This window comes from Rhinolophus ferrumequinum, chromosome 21, assembly GCF_004115265.2.
Source record: "Rhinolophus ferrumequinum isolate MPI-CBG mRhiFer1 chromosome 21, mRhiFer1_v1.p, whole genome shotgun sequence".
NCBI classification, from domain to species: domain Eukaryota; kingdom Metazoa; phylum Chordata; class Mammalia; order Chiroptera; family Rhinolophidae; genus Rhinolophus; species Rhinolophus ferrumequinum.
In genome coordinates, this window is record NC_046304.1 from 33,621,057 (window position 1) to 33,635,590 (window position 14,534).

The 14,534-nt window shown below is 40.4% G+C and overlaps 1 protein-coding gene across 2 annotated transcripts in view; it reads right to left on the reverse strand.

The window, feature by feature from the left end:
* Window positions 1–13,050, reverse strand: part of KAT7 (lysine acetyltransferase 7) — a 29,597-nt gene extending 16,547 nt beyond the window's left edge. Inside the window, exons 1-5 of one of the 2 annotated variants that reach the window (XM_033090716.1) lie at window positions 12,845–13,050; window positions 10,298–10,445; window positions 7,965–8,141; window positions 6,620–6,859; window positions 1,943–2,025 (exon numbers count right to left, since the gene is read on the reverse strand). In XM_033090716.1, coding sequence (XP_032946607.1) covers window positions 1,943–2,025; window positions 6,620–6,859; window positions 7,965–8,141; window positions 10,298–10,445; window positions 12,845–12,859 — 663 coding nt within the window. In that variant the 5' untranslated portion in view covers window positions 12,860–13,050. The remainder of the gene's footprint in view (window positions 1–1,942; window positions 2,026–6,619; window positions 6,860–7,964; window positions 8,142–10,297; window positions 10,446–12,844) is intronic. The other variant, XM_033090718.1, reaches the window with a different exon arrangement.
* Window positions 13,051–14,534: the final 1,484 nt, after the last annotated feature.

Here is a 14,534-nt window from a genome sequence, read left to right on the forward strand (position 1 = left end):
CTCAGGAAAGTCTTCCTTAACGACCCAAGCAAAAGCAGTGCCGTATCCCCGGTACCCACCAAACAGTCACTCTGTATCTTTTAGTCTTTTTGTTTCTCATATTTATCACTACGTGAAATTCTTTTTTCCTAATTTGTGTTATTTTGCCTCCCCCCATAAGAATGTACATACTCCATGAATACAGTAGCCTTTCATCTCATTTACAGAATCCTCAGCTGCTTTTAACAGTGTTTGGCACATGTAGTCAGAAAACTAGGACTGAATAAAAATGGTCACATCCCTGACGGCAATAGATTTACCAGGAAACTCGGAGTAATCATGTATCTGCAAGTACTTTACAAACTTTAGAACTTTTAATAAATGTGAGGAATTAGTCTAATCTTTCCACTTGGGATTTTAAATGTAAAAAGATGCATCTTTCAGAAATTCTCCTGTCCTCCACGCATATGTTCCAGTCATAAAGATTGATTATGCTGAACCCTAAACCCTATTCCCCTTGTGAAGAAAGAGCACAAAAGAAGAAAAATTCAGGAAATGCTTTCCTTTTTTCAGAATTTTCTTCCCCAAACTGAAATTTTGCTTTTTTAAAAATAAATTGCTTAAGGTAACATGTTCATATTGCTCCAAGCCAACAAATTTAAAAGTTACACTTTAGGAAGACTTTCATGTAAAACCATTGACGATAGCAGATCATCCTATTTAGAGATAAGTGGTAGGGATCACCCAGAACAGTTATTTGCAGAGAAAGAAGCACCTAATAGCTTGTCAGCGTTGATGCAGATGTTGGCAGAGCTGGACCTGTTTTGATCTAATGGGAAGATAGTAAGAAGACCTAGCCCTTACTCTTACACAGGGCACAAGAAACTGCCTTGCTTGTACAAGAGACCTGGGATGAAGAAAGTAAGACTAAGTGTCCTCAACCTTCCATATAAGCATTGAAAGTATACTACTGTGCTGAAACACATAAAGAAACAGCCCATCCTGTGGTTGACTTGTACATAGGAGAAAACATTTCTAAATCAGGGAGAAGTAATGTTAGCTGGGGAATCTAATTTTTCTCAGGATGAAACTGCTTCAGACAGAAATAAACCTGGGCTCCTTTACAAAACAACTACAAAAGCAATACTTTGGTCTAACCAGCTACTACCCAAGCAGTCCATTCAATTAATAACATTTTCAACTCTGGCTTCCCCAAATTAGTTTTTTTGTTTCCATCCTTGGTAGCAGCAACCCACACAGAAACATACAAAATAGGATCTTAGGCTCTACTCCTAATTCCATTATTCCAAAATCCCAAAGGTTATTTAGGAGTACATTTTTCAAGAATTTAAAACAAGAAATAGCCAAGAGATGTGACATATAGATGATGTATTACAGAACTGTACACCTGAAACCTATGTAACTTTACTAACAATTGTCTCCCTAATAAACTTTAATTGAAAAAAAAAAAAAAAGAAATAGCCAAGAGTAGGTGTGATTGAGAGTAACAAAAAGGAATAGTATCCCGTAGAAGTAGATCGAGAAAGAGAAAAAAATTATGGAAAACTTTTTTGAAGCAAATGTCTTCATACATTTATAAGAAGAGAACCTAATGCATAAATATTGAGACCACATATTTACGCAAATTAAGTCCTTAAAGGTGGAAAAGGTCCCTAGCAGTCTTTTGAAGGTAATTTTCAATGAAAAATAATGTAGTACAGGGTGATGTTCCAAATATTCTATAGATAATCTCCTTGTTAAGTTCTTCCAAAGCACTTATTATATATTATAATTAATTCTTTTACCTGTCTATTTTTTTTAAAAAGTTATTTTTTAATGATGTTTCCTCCACTGGAATTCCAAAGCAAGGACCTTGCCCACTGGATCCCTATTGTTTAGCCAAGTGCCGGGCAAATGGTAAGTGCTCGGTAAGTATATGTTGAATGAATGAGAACACAATTACCTTGCATTCGTCAGCTGAGAGGTTATGATAGAGTGGGCATCCTGAGATGGAGAAATGTCTTTCATGTTTTCCTGTAAGGTGTCCTGTTGAAGGAGAAGAAAACTTAATTTCAAGACAGAAGATTTAAGTTTAGAAAATGATATTCTCCACAACAAACCCGTTTTTTTGCTGTATCATTTTTATCAAATATGTCTGATCAAACAGATTGAATCAGACAGACTGAATCCATCAAAGGTGGAGCCGTAACTTGTGGCCACAATAAATTCTTTTCTTCCATAGGTTGGATCTGGCAATATTTGAACATACTTGCTATGTTCAAAATAAACTATAGTTCCTTCTGCTCTGATGATGTAGTTCTCAACTTACAAAATGTCATAAAGCCATACATTTATAATAAAGGCACAAAATTACAATCAAGAATATTCTCTTGGGCCGGCCTGGTGGCTCAGGCAGTTGGAACTCCATGCTCCTAACGCCGAAGGCTGCGGGTTCGATTCCCACATGGGCCAGTGGGCTCTCAACCACAAGGTTGCCAGTTCGACTCCTCGACTCCCGCAAGGGATGGTGGGCTGCGCCCCCTGCAAATAACAATGGCAACTGGAACTGGAGCTGAGCTGCAACTTGACTTGGAAAAAAGTCCTGGAAGTACACACTGTTTCCAAATAAAGTCCTATCCCCCTCCCCTCCCCAAAAAGAATATTCTCTTTTGGTGAAATTTAACTTTCCTATGCTAAATAGATCAAGTCGTATGTATAACAAGTGTACTTTCTTTTCTATTATGCAATCCTATCCAATCTGAATTGAACTTCTTTCAATAATCAATAGAAACTTATGAGAAATGAAGAAGGAAATGGCCTTTTCCAACACATAAGTAAATATATTTCGATAATTTTGGACCAGATGAAACATATTCATTTTTTGGTGGGGGGCTGGTTTTGTTTAAAGATTTAGGCTTCTTCTATAAACAAACTTTTATTTATTTATTTATTTATTAGATTTTATTGGGGAAGGGGAACAAGACTTTATTGGGGAACAGTGTATTTTTCCAGGATTTTTTCCAAGTTGTCCTTTCAATCTTAGTTGTGGAGGGCGCAGCTCAGCTCAAGGTGCCCTGTTCAATCTTAGTTGCAGGGGGTGGAGCCCACCATCCCTTGCGGGACTCGAGGAGTTGAACTGGCAACCTTGTGGTTGAGAGCCCACTGGCCCATGTGGGAATCGAACCGGCAGCCTTCGGAGTTAGGAGCAGGGAGCTCCAACCGCCTGAGCCACCGTGCCGGCCCCTAAACAAACTTTTAAACAGGTCGTTTGCACAAGGCCCTCTTAAGGGGAAAATGTTAGGAATAACAATACAGAAACACTCATTTGATCTAAAGTGTATCTCTTCATTTTTCTATTTTTTATGAGGTTATATCACACAAGGAATTGAACATTATTTTTTTTTTAAAGTCTCTTCAACCAAAAGGTTTATAAAACACCTAAGATTGAGAAGGATGGTGAGACAATGCTAATGAGATAAGATAAAGTGGCTAAAGTGCAAGTCTACAAACATTTTCACCTTTGTTTCACGGAAAAAAGACATTTAATTTGGGGTAAAAAAGACACAGGGATTTAAAAAATTACACAACAAGATTGATATAATAAGCTTTAAAGGGCAAAACTAGTCCAAGTTCTGGGGGAGAGGAGAATTAATATGATATACAGCTTGCCAGTTCTCTGGGATTGTATTATTAAAAATATAAATTTAGAAATCCATACAATTTATCTTGGACACAAAAAACCACCCTCAATGATCAAACACCACGTATAAAATGTAAAGTGTCACTGCTACAGCAAGCCTATTTAGGTATTAGGCATCTATAACTTGAGTAAATTATTCAAGTCATGTCTTATTTTATAACATGTAAACTAAAACCATTCTAATGTGTCTATATAAAAAGTTTAAAAAATGATAGATGGGGACGGCCCGGTGGCTCAGGCGGTTGGAGCTCCGTGCTCCTAACTCCCAAGGCTGCCGGTTCAATTCCCACATGGGCCAGTGGGCTCTCAACCACAAGGTTGCCAGTTCATTCCCTCGAGTCCCGCAAGGGATGGTGGGCTCCGCCCCCTGCAACTAGCAAAGGCAATTGGACCTGGAGCTGAGCTGCGCCCTCCACAACTAAGACTGAAAGGACAACAATTTGACTTGGAAAAAAGTCCTGAAAGTACACACTGTTCCCCAATAAAGTCCTGTTCCCCTTCCCCAATAAAATCTTAAAAAAAAAAAAAAAAAGATAGATGCTCTATTGACACAACAATTCCACTGCTATGAATTTATCAATCAGTGATTCTAGAAAGACACTAAAATACATACATACAAGGCTATCGATTACAGTATTGTTCAAAATAGCTACAAATGAGTAGTCTAAATATCAATCAATATGGGACAATTTAAAATAATTCAGGGACTATCAATATAATGGTATTCTCGGTATCCTTTAAACAGATGGACCTCTAAGTGCTAATAATGTAAAATACCCAAGATGTCAAGCCAAAATTGTTATTTTCCTCATTATGAATCATAACAAAAAAGAAATATATGTACATATACATGTGTGCTTATGTATGTACAGAAACTTACTAGAAACATTCATTAAGAAAACTACCAGCAGTAGTTTTATATCTGGAGCATTGCTCTGGGAATATGAGTGAAGAACTTTTTACTTACGCTCTTCAAGCCCTTCTGTGGGGTTTTCATTTTTCACAAGCACATAATACTTTTATACCATAATTATTTTTGTAAAAAAGTTAGTGACATTGTTTTGCCTAAAATAATGAGTGGAACAGGATCAAGAATAATTCTGGAAACTCATGTTCATACTTTTCAAACTCTGCCCATACATTAAAACCAAAATTCAAAGTAAACGTTCCTCTGATGCAACAGATTTATATTTACCATCTCGCCTACCTCATTAAAGGGGCTAAGTCCTGGGCATAAATAACACACAATCAGGCCCCTACTCTGACCTCATCGCCTTCTCTCCATTTTGGTCACTCTGCCCCAGACATATTGGCCCCAAACGGTGCCTCAAACTGCTTAAGCATTCTCTTGCCCCAGACCCTTTACACTTCCTGTTCCCTCCTACCCATAATACGTATCCTTTATCGCCCAGACACTCAAATGGCTCCCTCTCTCACTTCTTTCAGGTTTCTGCTCAAATGCCACTGTACCAAAGAGGCTTTCCCTCACCTACCATATGTTTGTTTGTGTATGTGTGCATACACAGGGATATACCCTCTTTGCACTCCTTACTTTACTTTCCTTCATAGCATATATCTCTAGTTGATGTGTTATGTATCTATCTGGTTTGCCTTCCCCAGCTAAGACTATAAGCTCCATGACAGCAGGGACTTTGACGTAATCACAATTACATTTCCAAAACTTAAAATAGTATCTGGCACATGGCAAACATTCAGTGAGTATTTACTGAGTAACTGATTAAACATAGTACATAAAATGAAAGTAACAATTTTGGGATGCATAAACAGTGACTAGCAGAGATCAGGAAAGTTCCTTTCCTTGCTGTGTGGCAAGTAGTCCTCTTACCCTCTTAAAGCACATTAGCTCTTTCTCGTACTAGTGTTTATATGTTGTCTGGTCTTAGTTTTTCATTATTTATCCCAAGGAAACTGGAAACTGACAAGCCTCAAACAATTATCTTGAGTAACAACTGGTATGGCATTCAGAGGAATTTCTGCTCTATTTTATGCATTTTGATGGACTGAATTTATTTGAGAAACTGCTGCTATGACTAGCAAAAAGCTCCAATCAATAAAACACTAGGGAAAATGTACTGATGGTCTGCAAAGCAGCAACTTACTGTATTCTACTTTTTCTGAATTGTGGCCACATTGAGGTGTAGACCCACTAGTGAAAGGCCCCGTATCTCCCAATCAGCGCCTTCCAACTCCAGACAAAAGCTTAAGCCCAACATTTGCACCTAAACTCATCTAGGGAGCACAATTAAGGTTTAAACCATTACAAGAATCCCTCAGTAAGGGGTAAAAGTTTGTCCTAAAAAAACAATGAAATACTCATTCATCTAAGAAGTATTTATCTAATTAATACTAAGGATACAAAGCCACAGAACCTAAAACGACTGAAGTCACAAAAGGCCAGGGTCTCATCTGTACTCTTTTAGCTTCACTGCCTCTTGATAAGCATGCAATCTGTTTCTCTCATTTCCTTAATAGCTATAAGCATACAACTCTTCTGCACCTTTAATCCTCAGTAAGCTTGAACTATGCACCATACAGTAGGCTGGTGCAAAAGTAATTGCAGTTTAAAGGTTAAAAATAATTGCAAAAACTGCAATCACTTTTACACCAACCTAATATTTGGAGATAACTGGTCTTGTTTCATTTTGGCTGGAAAAAAAGAATTTTTCACTGGGAAAAGCTCTCAGTAAACTAAATGGTGTATCACACTTAATTTCCTTGCAACCAGATCTATTATTATGGACAACAGGCCAAGAAACAGAAATGCTGCTATTCAAGTGGGCCATTATTACTCGAGCGTGTGATCACTGAAGAGCCTAAGAAGCTGGCTCGCAATAGAACACTAGACATTTCTGGGTGATCCTAATTCCAGAAGGAGAGAGAACCACAGAACACAGGATGTCATAAAGCTGGGGCACTCACCTAGAGAGTTACAGCCTGGTGTAGGACACTTCATATTAAAATTGTAGCTTTCATGGAAGCGACGGCGCTTGGGACGATGAGAAAGATCGCTGCCTGAGTCCTTCAGGGACATGTCCTTGGCAATGCTCTCATCATGAGACACATTAGGGCTGGAGATGTCTATATCAGACTCAGAAGAAGGTGCATTTCCAGTTGGAGTTCGAGGTGGAGACTCATCATGATCAGCTGTATTTTTAGTTTCTAAAGTAAAAGCAATTGGTAGAACTTGTAAATGGGGTTCATTTACTTTAGAGGTTTACTCTTCAGAAGTTTATTGGCTTCCCAGATCCTCTTTCTATATTTAACCAGTAGCTTTTAGCCATTTGTCTGCTAAATAAAAAAGAAAAATGAACATTGTTCCTTTTGTGCAACTTCAAATACTGACTAAAATTAAATTTGGGGTTTACCTAATACATTTCACTTATGTGTGTTTCTCCTAAGTCGCCAATCATGGGTAATCAAAACTGGATGGAAACAAATTTTTAAAAACATTGCCATCCTACTCTCCTTCCAGGAGACACACAGGATGGAAGACAAATGAAAATGGTTCTTTCTAGATGACACTAAACAGACTTGCTGTGAGTCTAAACAGACTTGACTCTTGAGTTAGCTATTGGGTCTCTAATAATTCCAGACTAAGCAAGGAACTAAGCAAGGCCAAATAGATGCTGACTGTCCATCTCAAAGGACAGTTTCAGCCAATTATTTGTGGGTGAGTGGCCACCTAATGTTCCAAGAGCTTTCCATTTTTTTCTGGGAAAAAACTAGTAACCAAAGTTTTTATATGAAATCTCTGTATTGTCAAATATTAGCAACAAAAAAATTTATTTTTTGTTAATGTAAATACCATGCAAGTAAACCAACCAACCACGTTGGCAGGCTAGAAGCTCATCAGTCTGTGACCTCTGCTCAAAGGCCCCTGATTTGGGCTGGTGAATTACAATCTCAATAGCTTACCATTCCTCATTGCTGAAGGACGCCTCTTTTCAGAAATTCACAGGTCAATGGACTGATAAGCATGGCTATAAGAAAATCTAGTCTAAGCCTTCTTCATTTGTGGATAAGAGGTACCCAGTCTTTTTTGCTTACTGCAGGTCTAATACATCCAGCTACTCTGGATGTCAAGAATACTCTAATACCAAACTGTCCTCATCAAGACGTAAGAAAGGAATCAGGCAAACAGCATTCACCTAGCTGAAATTTTGTCAGTATCAGGCATTTATTTGCAGTGGCCCCAAGACTTCCTTAAGAAGAAATTGACCAGAGCTTCTCTGTAATGGGTCCAAATCATATCATACCCACTCACCTCTATCTGAAAAGTCAACCACTTGTTCAGTTTCTGAGCCAGACGAACGAGTCTGCCGCAGCGGGTATTTTTTCGGAGTCACAGGGGTAGGCTGCTGCTGACTTCGGGTCACTCTCCTTGTAGAATAAGCAGGCTCCTCAGTGCCAAAAGACTGTAAATTTCTAACAGGACTGGAATCTGCTCCCAATTTTAAAAGATAATAAAATAATTAAAGAAAAAAGAAGGAAATCTGTTTTATTTTCCACCCATATGATTTAGTACCATGTAGGCCCTCTTCATATTTTACAAAATCCAACAAATCTTTAAAATATCTATTTTCTTAAGTGAAATATAAACAAAAGAGCCTAGAACAGGTATAGAGATGCAATATCATGTGGAATATAGTTTATGTTCTGGAATCAAGGCTGAACAAGATTCAGTTTCACTCCACCATACCAACTAGCTGTGGCATCTTGGGCAAGTTAATCTCTCCAAGCCTGTTTCCTGATCTATAGAAAGGGGAAGATACTAGTAGCACATTTCTCATGTTTGTATTCGTCACAAGGAATAAGCGAGGTAGGTCATGTAAAGCACTTAACGTGATGCCTGGTCGTAGATCTAGTACTTTATAAATATCAGCTCCATCCTCTTTCTTCCCTTACTCTTACCCCATCACAAAAGAGATCTCCTATTACTAAGGGTATAACAATATACAAATATTTCTTTCCTTTAGGGATCTCTTTTTTCCTTCCTGATTACCCTCTGATTCCCTGAAACAAAATCATAATAGATTCATAACGGGTAAGGCAAGAGCACAGCTTTTAAAATTCTCTTGGATGGCAAAACCTATTCTGAAGCACCCAGCAGCTTTTTTACATCTACTAGCTGATGATGCCTAAAAAAGGAACAAAGGAAATTCAAAGCTGAAATTAAAGTATATTTTAAACAAGGGAAAAAAGGAAATTCTCAAACTTGTGTAAAAGTTAGCACACAGCTAGGTTATCAGTTTGCACACCTCCAGGGGGCTCCGTTTCCAGTATTTTGCTTTAGAGGGACCACCTTACACAGACTACATTGTGAATGGTGTCCTTAGCAACTGTGCGACTCCATGGTCATGAAGCATAATAACTAGAAAGAGACCCAGAGCTCATGTTATTTCCTAGCTGTTTTGAATATTTAAAACTTTGGTGTTCAGGGCATGGCCAACTACACTTTCTAACAACTTTATGCCCTTTCTCTTGAATATTCGTATACTGTTCCTTCTGCCTATAATAACACTTTCCCATCTTTCAACTTGTAAATTCCTACTAGATCCTTTAAGATTTCCATCTGGGAATCCTGCCCTAGTTTGGCTGCCCCATATCTGGGCTTTCACAGTACTCTACGCAAACCACTCTCAGAGCCCTTACCACAATGCATTACAATGATGAGTTTATGTATCTCTCACTAAACTGTGAGCTCCTTGAGGGCAGAAACTGATTTTTCTCTCATGGCATTCCAGTTCCTAGTATAGTACCTGAATTATAGTACCATTTATCAATATTCTCATTGTGCTAAAAACAAAACTTAAATTAAGAAAGCAAGAGACAACAGTTATACTTTAGATGAAATGTTAAATTCAAAATAAAGCTTTTTTTCTCTCATCTTGCAACATGCTCACATAGCAGTAACCAAATCAGCACTATTTAAGTGCTCAAAGTATATCACGTTCCCCCGCCCTTAATCTATTATCATCTATTGATGATCAGCTTTCTATATTAACTGCAACCTTCTTTCCTCCTTATGAGAATCCAGAACAGAGCCAGGCAGGGTCAGGGGTACCCTGCAAATCTAAGCCCAGATGGCTACTTGCACTAGAGAACCTTCCAACACCGAGATTCTCTATTGTTTACTACCAAAGCAAAATCCTGGGCACTTACAACTAATAACTAGGTCAACTATTTATACCTATTAATTGCGTATCTGACTATATTACAGCCTTAAACATTTGGTTTTACAAGTACTGGGCCCCCTCCAATAATGAGTTCAAGGGACTACTTTAAGTCCCTAAGTCTAAACCATTCTAACAAAAGGAAAAGATAACATCTAAAAAAAAAAAATTAAATGACTCAAGACAGACATACAATGTATCATACATCCATTATACCAGACATAGTTCCTTTGGGTCTACAAAATGGACAGCAACCCCAACGGGACCATTTTTAAAGACCTGACACTTCTGCAGTCATTTCCTTTGCATTTTACCAGATTCTGTCACTACATCAAGCCAAGGGACCAGTTTCCACATTAACCAGCACAATATGATGACCAGTCAGTGAGTTGTGAGACATAGTCAGTAAGAAGGAAGCCTTTACCTTGAGAACTCTGGCTCAGCCGGGCTGAGGAGCGGGTGACGCGGGCAGATCGCCGGGATGTGCCATCACTCTCTGAACTGTCTGTGTGCTCGAGATCTGTAGAAAAATCGGAATCTTCGGTTCCATCTGAACTACTGCCTGCATTCCTCTGTAACACCATAGATCCAGACATTAGCACAGAAGCATTTACTCTGTGGGTTTATATTAACACTGGAAATAAAACGAACTGTGATGCCAAAAACACCAACTTCAAACCTAAAAAAGGATTCCACAGCCAACTTCCTGTTATTTAGAGCATTTAAGTGGAACAACCTAGAAATAACGTACCTTTATTAAATAAATGAAGGAGAATTAACTCTTGCTGTATTAAGACAAATTTAATTCTAAAACAAGTCTATTTGGAGGTCAGTATTACAAACTGGAAACAAATGTACCCAATTCAAAAAGGTATGGCTGCCATAACTATGGACTTACAGAAAGTCCAAGGTACTGAGAAAAATGTTAGACCCCATTTAACTTTAGGGTAGCTCTGGTTCAAAGTCTCCATGAACAGTCATCACATTTTAAAAAGCCATATACACTGATTCAAAATATCATGGTCACAACTCTGATCCCAAAAGAACTTAAGCATAAAAAGAATAAAATTCTTCTTTCTTATGTTATCTATATTTGAAGTTTCTCCACGAGTGCCAAAGGTGCTTACAAAAATAAAAACAAAAAAGGCAGCTTGTACACAAAGACTTGTAGGCATTCAGAAAGAGGATTTTTAGCTTCCTTAGGCATGATTAGCCATAAGCACAGTTTTTATCAATTGAGCGTTAACACTAAACCAGAAAGGAAAGCTTATTTGCTAAAAAAAACAATACAGAGCTTCAGATTACAAGTCTCCTATTCTTTATTCAAAAACCTTAGGACTTTATTTAGAATTTCATTATTTTTTAGATTTTTGGAAAGACAATACTTTGCATATATCCTGCAAATAACAGCCCATAATTAAACACATTAGTATTCCTGCAGGAAAATATATAATCACACTACCAAGGAGACCCACAAAAAATATAAGTAGCCTCCGGACAGTTTAGGACAGGTTTTGCCACCAAATAAGTTACAAAAAAACTTCCATTTTCAAGAGTTCTTTGTATTTGCGGGGGGGGGGGGGGGGGGGGGGGACTGTGGACCTATTCCAAGCAAGGCACCAATACTATTCCTGCATTTGGTGAGCCTTAACATAAGCACCACCTAGCAATGTAGGTCATTTTAGAAGACATTAAAAAATATATTTTATTTGAAAGCCTCTGTGAAAATAAATATTTCTGCAGAAATGAGCAAGAATACTACCCAGCTTTCCAAATAGTTCAAGGGTAATCTGCCCAGAAATGAATGGACATCACAGAACATCCAGAGGAAGAAGGGGGGGGTTAAAGGTCATCTAGTCCAATTACCCAGATACTTGAATCCCTGATTATCTCTGACCATCCCTTCCTGGCTCCATCCTGGAACTCAGCTCTTCTCTTCAGCTTCCACCAATCTACTTCCCATCTTACTCCAGAGCAGACTGACTTACTCCCTCACTTCCCTCCCCTAACTCTTTGTACATATACTTCTAAGTAGAGAATTTACTGGATCTTGTTTTCCCCCATCAGACTGTGATTTCCTTAAGCCAGGGATCATGTCTAATTAATTTCTGAACCCCCAGCAACCAGAACACTGCAAGTAGTCAATAAACATTTGCTGAATTGAATCTGTTCTGCAGTGCTGGCTCTGCCACCGCCTAAATGAGTGGCTTGGGACACTCCAGTAGGCCTGTTTGTTCAGCGGCAAAGAGATGGGGGTGTCCCAAAGAGATCTCATAAGTCCGGTATAAGTTTCTGAATTTACTAACTGCATTTTCTAGGGCCTGTCCAACTAAGCAAATAAGCAAAAATTACGGCTTAGATGCAATAGGACAGAGTGGGATCCCTTGGGAGTGGGCGCTGGTTCTTTGCCACCCACTCTTCTGCTTTGTTATGCCCCCCGCCCGGAAAAAAAAAAAAGAATGCTCCCAAACTCCGCCTCTCCACCTATCAGCATCAGCAGCCAGAAGGGCGTGGATTCGTGCCATCCAATAGTGGTCCCGCTAAACCGCGCCCCCACGGGACAGACTGCCAAGCCCAGCCAATCAAGAGAGGAGAGATCGCTCTCTACAGCCAGTCTGAAAGTCGAACAGCCTGGCCCAGACACCGCCCCCGCACGCGGGGAGGTGACCGTTGGGCCCAAATGGGCGGTGTCATCAGCCAATCAATATGCTTCTAGACGTTTCAGCGACCAATTAACGAGAAGAACGCCTCCGAGCCAGGCAAGCAGAGGGCGGGAATAGTTGCAAGCACAGGCCGAGGCCAGGGTCGGGCCCACATTTTTCTGTTGGGTATGGACAGAAGAGAGGGTTGCCAAGCTAGGTTCCGGGGAGCGGGAAGTTGGAACCCAAGGAGTGTGAGGCGTGGCCAACTGCGTCACGTTGCCCAGTCGACTGTCCTTAGAAACCCGCCATCCCTCCTGTCCCGTTCTTACCTTCCTTCGCGGCATTGCCGGCGGCTGCGGCCCGACGGTTCCGATTCGGGCAGCGGCGGCAGCAGCAGTAGGAACGGTGGCTCCGGCGGGCTCCGTGGCGGCCACGGTAGCAGGCCCAATCCTGCGGACGATCCCAAGTGCCTCCTGCTTCACAGCGTCTAGAGCTTTCTGCGCAGGCGCCGCGGGCTGAGGCGCTTTTTCCTTCACTTCCGGCTGAGGCTCACGTCACCTGACGTTACGGGCCAGATGGGTGCTGGGAAGTTCGCTCCTTCTGGTGAGGCTAGTGAGCGCCATGCTGGAATTGGGCACAAAGTAGAAACGGGGGCCAGCCATTTCTAGTTAGGGGAATGGCACCCTTTGTGGACGTGAGTAGCCATTATTGTTTGGGGCAGAAGCCTGACAGTTGAAGTTAACTCTTCTCATCTTTACCTTGGGCAAAATTTCCCTTCCCGGTTGTTTTAATTTCTGAAATCGAGGCAGGAAACCCCCAGAATTCATCAGGTTGTTGAGATTTAACCCCTTCGTTGCCCAATTAGCTAAAGGATGTTTCCGTTTACCATATAAACTCAAAGTTGAGATGGGATATTTTGCACAAGAAACTATTTTAAGAACCACCCCGTGTCTCAAAGTGGTAGGAATGGGGCCTTGTAAAAGGAACAAAAGGATAGGGTCCATCATCAGGAAGTTTCTTGTCTGGTAGAGGAGACATTGTCCTTGCCCTTAGCGAACAGCAAGTAAGTCGTTCACGTCGCGGAAGGAGGCAGAACCATTCTCCAGAAGTTGTAGCTCCAAAGAATTCCCAGTTCTGTGGTGAGCGGCCACCTCCTTCCCCAGTTCTTATGGGTTCGAGAGCCCTGGGTGGCCCGCGGAAGGTGGATGCGTGGGGTGCCGTACCAGAATCGAAGAAGCAATGAACCCCATTTAGCCCAAATGGCCTCTGGAAATCCAGATGCTTGAGGCAGGAGTTGGGGGAGGTAAGAAGAAGAAGGAATAGTTTTAGTGAAGCTGAAGCTAAAAGAGGCATGTGTATTTAAATAATAATAATAGAGCCTGCTTTGAGAGGGCCCAAGAAGGAGAATCTGGTTAAGGATGTAAGGCTGGATGCAGAGCCTTAAGAAAAGGCAGGGAAGTGGAGAGCAGGCTTTGAGGATTTAAACTCGTTGGAGGAAAAGCCTTGAAAGGACCAAAGCTTGACCAAGAGCAACTGGGTGAAATCCAGGCAAGCTCAGTCATTAAGTTAGGATCCTGGACCCCGGTTTCACCTGAGGCCAACTAAGATGGAGATTTCCCAAAATGCAGAGCTAAAGAACAAAGCAGCAGGAGGTAAACATCTGATTGATGTGCTAAACAGAGTTAGAGTTCCAGGCCCTCAGCCAGCATTCTCCTTGGGGATATCCTAGGCAGGTTTTAACCCAGGCGGCTTTTAGTGTTTAGTATAAATACCTTCGAATAATCTACTTAGGTTGAACTGCACATAAGAACTTATTTGAAAAAGGCTTGAGTTGCTTGTTTGTGTATCCCCCACGCCCAGTACTTAAGCATTTAGTTTCACACTATTACTGTTATTTTGCACTCACTGGTGTGTTCCTGAGCTCATTCTTGGATGTCTGGCTCCCCAACTAGTGGTAAGGAGCTCTTATGTTAAGAGTATTTCTTTTCTTTTTTTTTTCAAGGAGGGCGCAGCTCACAG